Here is a 13,042-nt window from a genome sequence, read left to right as displayed (position 1 = left end):
ATTTATTAAGCACTCCAGGATAACTGTGTTTTTATTAGATTTAAATTTTGATAATGAAAGTCATTGTTTTGCGACATACCACATACTGCATGGTCCAATTAAGTTCAAAGTAATTATAGGTGGTAGTCTAATTCGTGGTAAATTTCGAACGCTACTCCCCCAATCCTGGTTAAGCCTCGTGGGTTTTCACTCGGGGCCGGTTTCCTCTGTCACCCCTGTCATAGATTATAGTGGAGTTATCCTGAATTAGCTCACTTGTACGTCGATTAGAATACAAAACTATAAGATACTCAAAGTAAACAGTTACACTGTTCGAACCCAATACAATAAAGCATACCCAAAGCTGTTCCTACATCTTACGACAACAATTCGTAATAATAGCAATCTTAAAATAACAAAATTGACGATAAGTTGTAACTTGTTACATATAATTGGGACGGCATTCGTTAATTCTCATAGTAATTTTCAGATTATTCATCACGTTACAGGCTTACACAAAATTTCTATCAAGCTGCTAAGGCACCAACCAACAATTACTGAACTCTATTCCTTAAGGGCCCTGTGAAAAGACTTAAAACTAGTGGCTGGATAGCCGTTACACTGTAAATGCGTGGGGGGACTCTGGAAGGCGGTTCACAAACCATCATTTAGTTTTATAGGCATAACGTTGACGTTCTTCCGAACAGACAACGACAGGAGGACACTGTCCCCACACTCCTCAACTCCTCTCAAACTCACAAAAGAACATCAACACAGAAAAAAAAGAAACTACAACTACAATATTCCGCCCCCCACACTTGATATTTAAGGGCATTTGTGGACCTGGGGGCACCCCATGGTTTTCACCTCGCTTACCCCTGGGAGCAGGGAAGCTCACCGATACCTTCCTCCTACTGGCCTTTACATTCTACTGGTGCCTTAGAGCTTCTAACAAGTCTAACCCCATTTCAACTTACATGCGACACAAAAGTTCCTTAGCTAACAGTTACGTTCCCAATGAATAAAGAAGTAAAATAAACGTAAATAAATGCAATTCCTGCAGACCTGGTATGGGCACCTTTCCTGTCTTGCTAATGGGGTCCGGAAAATCCCTTAGCAAGACACTCTTCATAGTGTTGTTACTGGTTATTTCACTTTAATTTAGAAGTTATTCAAGCTGTTCCGGGCATCCACAGTCCAGTTGGGGAGTTGAAAGGAAGGGGTATTTGGGGTTGGGGGTGCCGGCATTACCTTCCCATGGATACCAGTCTGGCTCGGCGTTCTAGATTCCTCTTAAGTTACTAATGCTACTTGTTTTAACCCATTCACTGCGGCAAAAAATTTTTTGAAGTTCCCTAGGTGCTAAAAATTTTTTTTACAGATAAACTTACCATATGCAGTGGTTAGCCTGGAAATGATGTCCAAAGTGGTCAGAAATCACTCTTTCCCTTCCAAGATGGCCGCCAAATATTTGGGACCCATGGGTCCCAGCCGCACCCCGCGAACGGCCCGTTGTGTAAGTGTTATTAGAATCCACTACCAGCCGCACCCCGCGAACGGTCAGTCATGTAAGTCTTTTAGTTATTACACTAAACACTAAAATCAGTTTATTTTCATGTTTTATTTACATGATATTTACATGGGACCCATGGGTCCCAGCCGCACCCCGCGAATGGTCAGTCATGAAAGTCTCTTTGGAAGTCACTACCAGCCGCAACCCGCGAACAGTCAGTCATGTAAGTCACTAAACACTAAAATTAGTTTATTTACATGATATTTACATGATGTTTTTCGTGATTCAGGCGTGCCACTTATCGAAACAGGCCAATGCACACAAGCCTGGTTCGCCATCACACTGTGCACAGAAATAAATTGTGCGTGTTTCGCGGCCTTCGGTTTGACACTGTTTGCAGCGTCTCCTGGATACACGTGCTTTGTTGGGCAGCTTGGGGATTTTAGAGATCACGTGCCGGTTTTGGTTTCTCTGGACAGGTCGCAGTAGAAGTCGTTCCTTTGGAGGCAGCAGAGCATGTACAAGGTCAATCCTGAAGTCATACAGAGATTTTTTTGTGGCAGGGTTGGACTTTTTATACAGTCTGAATGCGTTTATGAAACCCATTTGAAGAATGTGGACAAAAACCTTTTTGTACCACCTCAAGGACTTGTGTTCAGCCGGGTAGTACGCCATCAACTGGTCGTGTCTGTCCACTCCAGACATCTCGGCATTATAGTGGATAATCGCCAAGGGTTTCTGCCTAGGTTGACCATATCTGTTGTGGGAAACTGCCATTTCATTCTCAAACTCAGTAGAAATATAGAGCACTGTTCGCTTATCTTTCCACTTTGCGACAGCTATCCCCTGGGCATATCTTGCCACAGTTTCTCCTTTTTTCAGGACCGCTGTTTTGACCTCCTCCGGCAAGTATTTGCGGTCTGCTCTCAGGGTGCCTGTGCAGTAGGTGGACTCCCTCAATAAAGTTGCGGCCAGTGGGACACTGTTGTAATAGTTGTCCATGTACAACGAGTGGCCCACCCCCAATCTGTGCCTCATGAGATGCATTACAACTTTGTTGGTGTGGCCAACACCACTCAGTTCACCACCTTTTCCAGAATAGATCGTGAACCTAATACATAGGCCATCGGGTTCACACAGAGAATAAAACTTAATACCATACTTGTGTTTCTTATTTTTAATATACTGGCGAACCCGCCACAACATCATACTTTCATCAATTGACAACTCTTTTCCGGGATAATAGACAGTACTCATTACGCTGTTGAAGGTAGAAATCAACAGGTCCACTTTTTCAAGCCTATTGTCATTTTGTTCGTTGACATTGACTTGGGCGTTTTTTGAGAAATGAAGGCATCTCATGATCAAAAGCCATCTATCTCGGCTCATCTGTTCCCTGATTGCCTCAAAATTAAAAAATCTATGCTTGTTCCAGTAATCACTCAATCTGTTTGTGCGGACAGTACCCATATGCAAGAGTACACCAATAAACGTTTTCAACTCGGGTACTGTCAAATCAACCCATTTATTAATTCTAGACTTTGGGGTCAACGTGGGCAGCTCGAAAACTGTCCAAGCGTAGGCGTTAGTGTAGGAACAAATTTTCTCCAACAGCACGTCGTCAAACAAAACGGAAAACCAGTCTATTGGCTCATTGTTTCCAGGTGTAGGAATAAGAATTTTATTCTCTTTAGTAAAAGGAATGTTCCTCATACCTATCGTATTCGGGCTCCAATCGAAGTCGTAGTTATACTCGACATCATCGTTGTCACTATCATGGTCGTCAGGCAGGGGCTCCTGATGTGCCTGTGCGGCGTCAAGGTCACTGTCGTCTGAATAGCCTGTTGCGTCCGAGTCAAGGTCACTGTCACCAGCTGGTATCTCTCGTGAAGTACCAGGTGAATGAGACATAGTTACAAACAAAAACAACACTAATAATAATAATAATCTAAAACATTCACACGGACGCACACGGACGCACAAGGACGCGCGCGACGCACCACACAATATGGCGATCAAACTCCTGAGCCAACACCAACTGGCCAGGGTCGTTCACTACACGCTGCGATACAGTAACCGACCGTTCTGAGGCGCTGCCGACCTCAGACTGACATGGCGACGGAATAGACCGAGCGGGACCGAAGGGTCCCGAAAGCAACTCGTGAGAGTTCGGCCTGGGACCCATGGGTCCCAGCCGCAGTGAATGGGTTAACAGATTGTTCAAATAATTATAGAAAACCTTGCCATTACCAGTCTGCATCAACAACCATACATAAATTACAATTAGCGATACAAGAACTTAAAAAACATTTTCTTTTTTTTGTTTTTTTTTTTTTTTAAGTATTAGGGGATCCCCAATCACTCTTCTGCCATGTTCCCACAACGGAAAGTCTAAAACCACTCGTTCAGTTCCGACACAGGTTGATTTACTGTTCCCATTGCGGTGCACACACGACGTATCGCTGAAGTCTGAAGTTTACATTCTTTTAACTAGTTTCACACTTACTTCAAGTGTCTAGGGCCCCACTCTTCATTTCTCGTCCGATTACCGTACGGTCAATTTAATGTCAGTCTTGGTGCGTGGGGTCGACATGCTCCCACTCTGGTCTTGGTCAGTCTCGTCCTGCTCGCACCACCTCTCAGCATCCTCAGCATCTGGTCTGCTCGCAGTGCGTACAGTCGCTTCGAGGGTCGGGAGATGCGACTCTGTCCGGGCGGCCTGCGAGCTTCGTTAACCCGCAGGGCGGCACGGAGCAGATCGGCAACTCGCACCCTCCATCTTAACAACACAGTGACAACAATTAGTACGACTACAAGAGATGCACCACCAAAGGTTACATACTTGATAACCACAAGTCTACGATAGTGGGTCCTGTGGGTCCTAGAAGGGAATTGTCCCTTCTAGGGAGTATTCCTTAACACATAGGGAGCCCAGCTGATCATCCAGTCCCTGCAGGACTTTCAGGGTTTCATTAACATCATGTACCAGTAAGCTGCGTTCTTCGCTACTGTACATCCCATCTACTTCCGGGAAAACAATCTTTCCAAAGTCACTCGAATATGTGGAGCTGCCGATAAATCGGGCAGGCACCCTGTAACCGTCAGCAATCAGATCACACCTATCATGCTTCGGTATTTCACCCTCACCTTTCAGGGTGATAGCACTTACATTCGGGTTTGCATCGCGCCCAAAACAATTTAATATAACCTTTGTCTCTTCTGATGTGGCGTAGAGCCAGCGGGTGGGTGTTCTAATGAGAACGGCGAACTGTAGGCCAGATATCAACTTCCTACTACACAATGTTACGTGTTCTTTCATCAATAAATTTACCACACAATTGGGCCGTTTGTAGTCGCTTAACAAGGCGTCTGACAACGGGCACACCGTGAGTTTACCAAATTTACATTCCCTCGAAAAGACGTCTGGCGAATAGAGTGAATAAGTCTGTCTGTCTTTGCTAATCACAAGTTTTTGATCTGCCACGTCCCATTTCACCCACTTTGTGAGTGAGGGGTCGTAGACGGGATAAGCTATCACATTGAAAATTTCAAACAACTGATTATCATTTTTCAGGGGTAGCCTAATCAATACCCTCAATTGAGATTTCGTTACATATGCCTGGATTGTAGAAATTATGGAGATTCTCTAGTTTTACATCTAAAAACAACTTCTCTGGGGGTGGTATTACACTCTCCACGGAAGTCAGAACCTTCAAGAACTGATGGGGAGGCAACAGGTTACTAGTCATTCTTCCGGCCGCTAAATCCTCAATAAGATAAGATAAGATAAGAATCTCTTTATTCATATTTGTATACATTTTATACATGAATAGTGTCAGCATTGTATATACAATATAATTGACTAATCTTTACATTAACAAATTAGAATTCTGGGTATATTTTCCAATTTAAAATAGCCATACATAATATATAATGGTTAATCTATAAACATTATATTTCTGCAAGTTCATATTACAAATTAACACATTGAATGCGGCTGGCACCGCACGGTGCCGCGCTTCGGGTGTCCTCGGGTGCGTTCGGCACCGGACGGTGTCACGCCACCTTCTAGATTTCACAACGTCAGTGCTGTTTCAGCTTCTGCGTGAGGAAGGTATATTTCGCGCCGCGTGTAGAGTACCCTTGTTTGTTGTTCCACGTGGTTCGGGTTGAGTTCATCGGCTAATCTGTGTGTTTGGTGTATTGTTATAGTTGTAGGGGCTGTGAACTTCGTTGTGAACAATGGATGGTCCTAGTTCTAGCCAAATAAGACACTATTTGAGTGAGAGTGATGTGGAAAGTAGTTCTGACGATTCTGTGGCGTCTGCCGGCCCGGAGAGTGACATTGACCAAGCCCAGCTTGACGCGCCGCCTATTGTCAATGTGGTGGCGCCTGTGGACATCGAGGATGAGGACACGGATGACCAGGAAGCTGATCAAGTGATTTCTGACCCAATATGGTCACTTCGTACTGCAGGTATGCGAAGAATTCCCTTCACAAAAGAAAACAAATTGCTTGTACCTGCCCCCGGAACAAACGATCCTATCGATTGGTTTTTTTTACTACTTGATGATACCTTGTTGGAAAAAATTGTGTCTGCCACTAACAAAAATGCCTGGGAAATATTATTTTCCCCTAACCTCAAAATAAAATCAAGAATAAATAATTGGCAGGAACTGACAGTGGCTGAACTGAAAAAATTTTTCGGGCTAATCTTTCACATGGGAACTGTAAAAATCAATCGTCTAAACGATTACTGGAAAACTGATCGTATGTTTAATTTTGGATTCGTGAGATCCCAAATGAGCAGAGACAGATTTCTCCTGATCCTAAGATGTTTAAATTTTTATGAAAGTGACGAAGAGACTGTACCTGATGATCGCCTCTACAAAGTCAGGCTTTTGATTGACTATTTCAATCAAAAGATGAAAAACCATCTACTACCCAAGTCGAGAGTTGTCGATTGATGAAGGAATGGTGCTATGGAGAGGACGTCTGCACTTTCGACAATACATTCAAGGAAAGCGCCATAAATATGGTATCAAGATTTACTCGTTATGTGAACCGGATGGACTTTGTGTAAGTTTCACTGTGTATTCTGGGAAGGGAGGTGAACTTGGAGGAAAAAGGTCATGCTAGCAAAGTAGTCAAGTATTTGATGAGGGGAATGCTTGGGGTGGGCCATTCATTGTATATGGATAATTATTATATCAGTTACCCCCTTGCAACCGAGTTACTGAGTGAGAAAACCTACTGCACCGGCACAATGCGCTCAGACCGAAAGCATGTTCCGCTAGATCTCAAGACAGCTCGTCTTGCCAGAGGAGAAAAGGCAGAACGGTACGCCAATGGTGTTTTGATAGCAAAATGGTGCGACAAGCGTCAGGTGTTGTACCTATCCACAGAGTTTGAGAATGATTGGGCAATCTCAATGAATAGGTATAACCAACCTCGCCAAAAGCCTCTGCCCATAATACAGTACAACGCCCATATGAAGGGTGTGGACCGAAATGATCAGCTTATGAGCTATTATGCCTTCGAACACAAATCAATTCGCTGGTACAAAAAGATCTTCGTCCATTTCCTTCAGACGTTGTTGGTGAACTCCTTCAAACTTTATTTACAAACCAACCCAAGGAAAAGATCGCTGTACCACTTTAGATTGTCCATCATCAACATGCTTTTGCCTGCAGCAAACGCAATCACACCTCCACTCCGGCCTAGACAACAAACAACTGTCAGACACGTATTGTCAAAAATGGACACACCTGACAACACAGGAGAAAGGATGAAGAGAAAACGATGCAGAGAATGCTCAAAGACAAAGAAAAGAACCATGACCCTTTTCTTTTGTGCCCAGTGCCCTGGCGAACCTGGCCTATGTGCACTGAGATGCTTCGACAAGTATCATGAGTAGGAAAGAAAATGAGGCAGGAAAAAGTGGAAATATTGTAAATATTGTATATAATTGTGTGTATGACGGTTACAAATGAATGAATACTGTAAACAATTTGAACAGTGAAAAGTGTTGTGCGTGGAAAGTGACGGACGCGACTGACACCGTCGGGTGTCCAATGGCATCTGACCTGCCGAGTGCGGCCGGCACCTTCCGGTGCCGCTACTATATTGTTGCTGTATATATGTATATATGGACATATACACATCATTGATGGTGCATATGAAGTCTCCACATAATAATGGTAAGTAAAACCTAAAAAAAATATTTTCAGCATGGGCTTGTATTTTACGTATTTTCTGGCAGCAGTGAATGTGTTAAAGAGAACTTTAAATTATTAAAAATAAGCTTCAAATTAATGAACTAACTAATGGGCCCTCTGATTCATAAAATTCCTCTATTGAGTAAAGTGCCTTTGCTGTCAGGTAACTTGTTAATTTTTTCTTAAATTTTGGCAAGGTTTGTTCCGATCTAATGTGGCAAGGTAATCTTTGAAGAAATTTTAGTCCCACGTAGGTTGGGCTTTTTTTATAGAACTCAAGATTATGATGCCCAATTATTCTATATCTGGAATTCCTGGTATTGTATTTTTGAGTAGGATAATCTGATATTTCAATACATTCTTTTGCAGTTAAGATTGTGGCAGTAATATATAAGGCAAATACTGTTGGAATTTGTAGCTGAGCAAAATAAATTTTAACTGAGTCTCTCCATCTAAGATTTAACATGATCCTGACAGCCTGTTTTTGTAATTTCAGAATTCTATTGAGATTTGCTTTGACTGTCCCCCCGTATAGGCTAATTCCAAAGTTTATGTGAGAATGAATGAGTGAATAATAAATTGTTTTCAATGTTTTGAGATTGCTCAGCTTTGACATTCTTCTCAGAGCAAATAATCCAGATGATATTTTGGATGAAATTCTATTTACGTGGTTTGTCCAGTCTAAATTTTTGTCAATCGTCAACCCTAGAAATTTTGTGCTGTCTGTTTGATCCAGTTCATGATTCTCTATTAGGATTTTAAGGTTGGTCTCTTTATTTGAATTTTGTTTTGTGAAAAATTGCATAAGGTGTGTTTTTTCATAATTGACTAATAAATTTTTTTGGGCCATATTTTGAATAAGATTGGAAATATTAAGAAAAGATGATAATTCAAGCTGTTTTATATTGTCCTCTGTTACAAGAAGATTAGTGTCATCTGCATATAAACAAATTTGCCCGTTTCCCATGACCACACTGGGCAATCCCTTCAGATAGCAAACAAACAGCAAAGGGCCTAAAATGGAACCTTGGGGGACGCCATATTTTATGAACTGTTGTCTTGATTGGATTTTGTTGATTTGTTTTCCATTTTGCTTTGTTATCTCAACATATTGCTTGCGGTTTGTTAAATAAGATTTGAACCAAGCAGCTGTTTTTTTATCAATATTGAGGTTTTCCAAAATCTGTAGTAATTTAGGATGTGAGACACTGTCAAATGCTCGGCTCAGGTCAAGGAAAATGGCAGCCACTTTTTTCTTTTTATCAATATTTTCAATTATTGACTGCACAAAATCAGTTGCAGCTGTAATCACAGACTTGCCAGATCGGAAACCATGCTGTTCCTTGTCAAATAAACTATTAGATTCTAGATAAGAGGCAAATTGGTTGTACACTACTCGCTCATAGACTTTTGAAAAACATGATAACTGAGAAATAGGACGGTAGCAAGATACATCATGAGGGTCACCCTTCTTGAAAACTGGGACAACTTTGGCAATTTTCATTTGATCAGGAAATATACCTGTGACAAAAGAGGAGTTAATGAGATGAGCCAGAGGGCCACTGATAACTCTGCCACATTGTTTTAAGACAGCCACAGACACATCATCATGGCCTGATGAGAATTTATTATTGAGAGAGGCAATTATGGTGCTAACTACATCTGAATTTACTGGTTGAAAGTAAAAGGACTTATTCATTTGAACATTTATAGTTTGGGAATTCTCATTTAGAACAAGGTTATTAGGCAAGTTTGGTAAAATTAAATTTTCTACAGTTGATGAGAAAAAAACTATTAAAACTTTCGGCTATACATAAAGGATCAGAAATTTGTCTACCATCTACATTCAGAAGTAATTCTGAGTTACAACCAGTTAACTTTCTACCCAATTCATTATTAATTATTTGCCAGGTTGATTTTATCAAGTTAGTAGAGCATTCAATCTTTCTGTCAAAAAACTTTTTCTTTTCTAAAATGACATTCTGTTTTAGTTCTTTCCTTATGTGTTTTAACATTTCTTTGGTATCACTATCTTTAGTACTCCTAGCCTGTGCACTTAAATTAACTAATGTAGCCTTTTTATTCCTAATACTGTCAGTTATCCAAGATTTACAATTTGCATTAATTTTGACTTTGGTTAAAGGAAAATGTACATTAAAATGATACATAAATGTGGTATAAAAAACATTGAATTTTTCTTCAACAGGAGCACAATACATATCCAACCAGTTTTCTCTCTCCAAAACTTTCACAAATCCATTTACATTGCTTTCAGAAATGTTTCTACTAAATTTATAAAAGCTATTGGATGTACTTTTTGTTTTTACATTGTGTAATTCCAACAATTGTCCATCATGGTCAGAAATTTCAGTTACTATGCCAGTTACACAAGTAAGTTTTTTATCTATATTTGTTACAAAATTGTCAATGGCAGTTCTGGAGTGATCAGTAACTCGAGTAGGAAAGTCAACTAAATAATAAAGGTTAAAAGCTTTCAGAATATTTACAAATTCTATATATGTGTTGCTATGCTCTAATACATTTATATTGAAATCGCCTCCCACTACAATATTACTTTTACCATGTATTTTTGCTACTGTGCCTAAGAGAGAATCAAACTTAGTTAGGAAGGAATCATCATACTTTTTGCATGGAGATCTATAAATACATACTAGTAAGTAGGAGTTATCACCAAAAAAGAGTTGAGAAAGACAACATTCAAATTCTCTGTCTTTAAGCAGAGACTTAATTTGAGGGTACATTATTGGTTTTACTTTAATATTACTGTTACTACGAGTTAGTATCATTGTTCCCCCACCAACTGTGGTTTTTTCTACAGTAATAACTGCTTATTTCATAATTTGGAATTTTTAGGTAAGCAAAATCACTTTCAGAGCATTTATGCTCAGTTAAGAATAAAATTTCAGGCTTTGGCTGGAATTCAGACAGTGTTATGTCAAGCAGATCGATTCGAGATGGTAGGTGCTGAATATTTTGATGAAATATTAATAAATTACTAAGCTTATATTTTGAAAAGGGTTTTTGAAACTTTGACTTTCCCTTTAAACTAGGCCTAGTTTTAAGTACTTTTTCTCTAACATTATTGTAATTTACATTTGGTCTTAATCTAAAAAAATACTGCTTGTATCATTGGACAAACTCTTATTATCTGTACCAAAACTATCAACATGGTTGAGGGTTATTTCAACTCCAGACACCTTACATTCACTAACTCCCTCCACATGTAAAGCAGGACCCAACACCTCACTAACACTTTGCCCATTGAACTGAACACCCCCCTCATCACACTGCACTGAAGACGCTAGAGGTGGTACAGGTCGTGTCGTGCAGCTAATGGCCTCATGTACGGGAACCTGAGAGCCGAAAATGCTTGAAGAAAGGCAATGATATCCACGTGGTCTTGATGTTTTTATTGTCTGCGTTGCTGGAAACTGCGATTGTTTAAATTCCGCTACATGACGATCAATGTTTGAAGGATTTGAACTTGTATCCAAATTTGATAAGGAAGTCTTTGTAGCAATTATTTGCTGGAGATGTTTAACAAAAGCAGTATGAGGCAGTCCACTACGAAGTATTCCGTCTGAGTTTTCGTTGTATGTAACAATGAGAACAGAGGCACCTGTTTTGTTTCTGAAGTTTTGAAGATTAGCTATAAAATGTTCAGGTAAAACTCGATCTCGTACACACCCCATCGGTGAACAGATAAGTGTCTTTAAGTTTCTTGTTTTAAAATCTTCTGCCAACTGTGCAAAGGCTGAATCATAAGCACTTGTATAGTTTGTGGAGTTGATAGCATTCATAAAATATTTAGGTTTCGTCACTAAACTGTAAACATTTGTTCCATAGGCACTTTTCTGATAGGTTAAATTGCTACCACAATAATCTGAAACATGGGGTTTTCCAAATTTTTCCTTGAAGGCTACAGCGACACCTTTGCTCATCTGCTTGTGATGATAAAAATCACCTGAGACGCAATGGGCAAAGGCTACACAAACATCAGTACAGAATCTGTCAATGATATGCCTCATGTCTGCTTCCACTATTGTAATACCATGATTATTTAGTGAATTTGGGTCAAGAGGTATTGGGTTGTAAGTTGTTGAAGAGTTCTGGCCATTTTTTTTTTAACTAAAACAAATTTCTGATAATCCAAGGTTTGAAGAAGATTCAGTGTTACTACTGAAATACGTCTCATAAGTAGAAGAATCCAACTGTGAGTACCATCTCATTACAGCATGGATGATGGCATGGGCTAACTTTGTTTTTCCAGAACTGTTTTAAATGGAGACCATGTCTTGTGAAGTGATTCCTTGAAAGTTGATTTAGATCTATTAAACATACATTACTCAATCTAGCTGTCAGCTCCCCAATGTAGCTATTTAGCAACTGTAATTCAGTGTTAACAGGGTGAGTAAGTGGCATGTCAAATCTGGTCGGAATTGTGGTTATAAAAACTGGTCTAGTCTCACTGATGAGTTTTAGTTTTCCTTCCAGGCGTGTGTAAATGTCTTGAAGATTGTCATTCAAACTATCATTGGTACCTCCTAAAATTACCACCGGATTTCCCTCATCTATTGTAGCAGAGTCAATAACTTGTATCAAAGTGGTATTAGCTCGTACATAGCCAAAAGTATCGATTCTTTTTGAGCTTAAGTTTTCAATTTTTTCTGCCACGTAGCTTCCTTGGCTGTCCGAACAGAATGTTAACTGCAGTTTTGGGAATGGAATAATGGTATTTTTTCTAGGTTTGAATTGTTTCCTGTGACCATCAACATTTTTCAACGCCCTATTGTAGACAGTTGTTTCATACTTTTGTCTGTCAGGACATTTTTTTCCAGGCCTTTCGACCATTAAGGCAAAGAATGAACTGTTTTTTAAAGAGGAATGGTTTTGTAAGACATATGCTAATAACGAGCGTTTTTGTATAATATCAGGCTCATTCAATACTGCTTTTTGAATGAACTCAAAGTTAAAAGTTCCATCAGTGACAATATCATGCACCAACGATTCAATAACCCAGCACATTAGCACCCCACAATCATAACCGTTTAATTGCTGTGGACATTTCACTGAGTTGAAAGTCGCTGATAATGCACTTCCACCAATATAGTTGGAAAATTTTTCCGCAACTTTTTTTGCTGAGATTAAATTGTAGTTGTTGTACGAGTCAAAATGACAAAATTGATTGGTAGCTTTATCATAAAGCAAAGTGCTCCAGTGTGTTCCACTCACCTCCTCATCTAGTTTCGCTGAATCATTTACTGGCATGATTACTACATTTTTAGAGCTTAGTTCTAGTGGATCCACAAG

At 39.9% G+C, this 13,042-nt stretch overlaps 2 protein-coding genes across 2 annotated transcripts; one reads left to right on the top strand and one right to left on the bottom strand.

The window, feature by feature from the left end:
• Positions 1-1,777: 1,777 nt before the first annotated feature.
• On the bottom strand, positions 1,778-3,403 carry LOC124371283 (piggyBac transposable element-derived protein 4-like). Its single transcript, XM_046829624.1, has one exon. It carries the CDS (start codon positions 3,401-3,403, stop codon positions 1,778-1,780), a length of 1,626 nt encoding a protein of 541 aa, XP_046685580.1.
• Positions 3,404-5,734: 2,331 nt separating this feature from the next.
• On the top strand, positions 5,735-7,410 carry LOC124371282 (piggyBac transposable element-derived protein 4-like). Its single transcript, XM_046829623.1, has 2 exons — positions 5,735-5,969; positions 6,578-7,410. Exons 1-2 carry the CDS (start codon positions 5,735-5,737, stop codon positions 7,408-7,410), a joined length of 1,068 nt encoding a protein of 355 aa, XP_046685579.1.
• Positions 7,411-13,042: the final 5,632 nt, after the last annotated feature.

Source organism: Homalodisca vitripennis, unplaced genomic scaffold, assembly GCF_021130785.1.
Source record: "Homalodisca vitripennis isolate AUS2020 unplaced genomic scaffold, UT_GWSS_2.1 ScUCBcl_1206;HRSCAF=4532, whole genome shotgun sequence".
Lineage (NCBI taxonomy): Eukaryota > Metazoa > Arthropoda > Insecta > Hemiptera > Cicadellidae > Homalodisca > Homalodisca vitripennis.
Note: the sequence above shows the minus strand (reverse complement) of the source record. Positions and strands in the feature narration are given on the sequence as shown.

Coding starts and splice junctions, on each gene's coding strand:
- LOC124371283 (XM_046829624.1), bottom strand. CDS start 3,403: ATGTCTCATTCACCTGGTACTTCACGAGAGATACCAGCTGGTGACAGT.
- LOC124371282 (XM_046829623.1), top strand. CDS start 5,735: ATGGATGGTCCTAGTTCTAGCCAAATAAGACACTATTTGAGTGAGAGT. Junction 5,970..6,577: donor ATGGTCACTTCGTACTGCAG/GTATGCGAAGAA, acceptor ACTTTGTGTAAG/TTTCACTGTGTATTCTGGGA.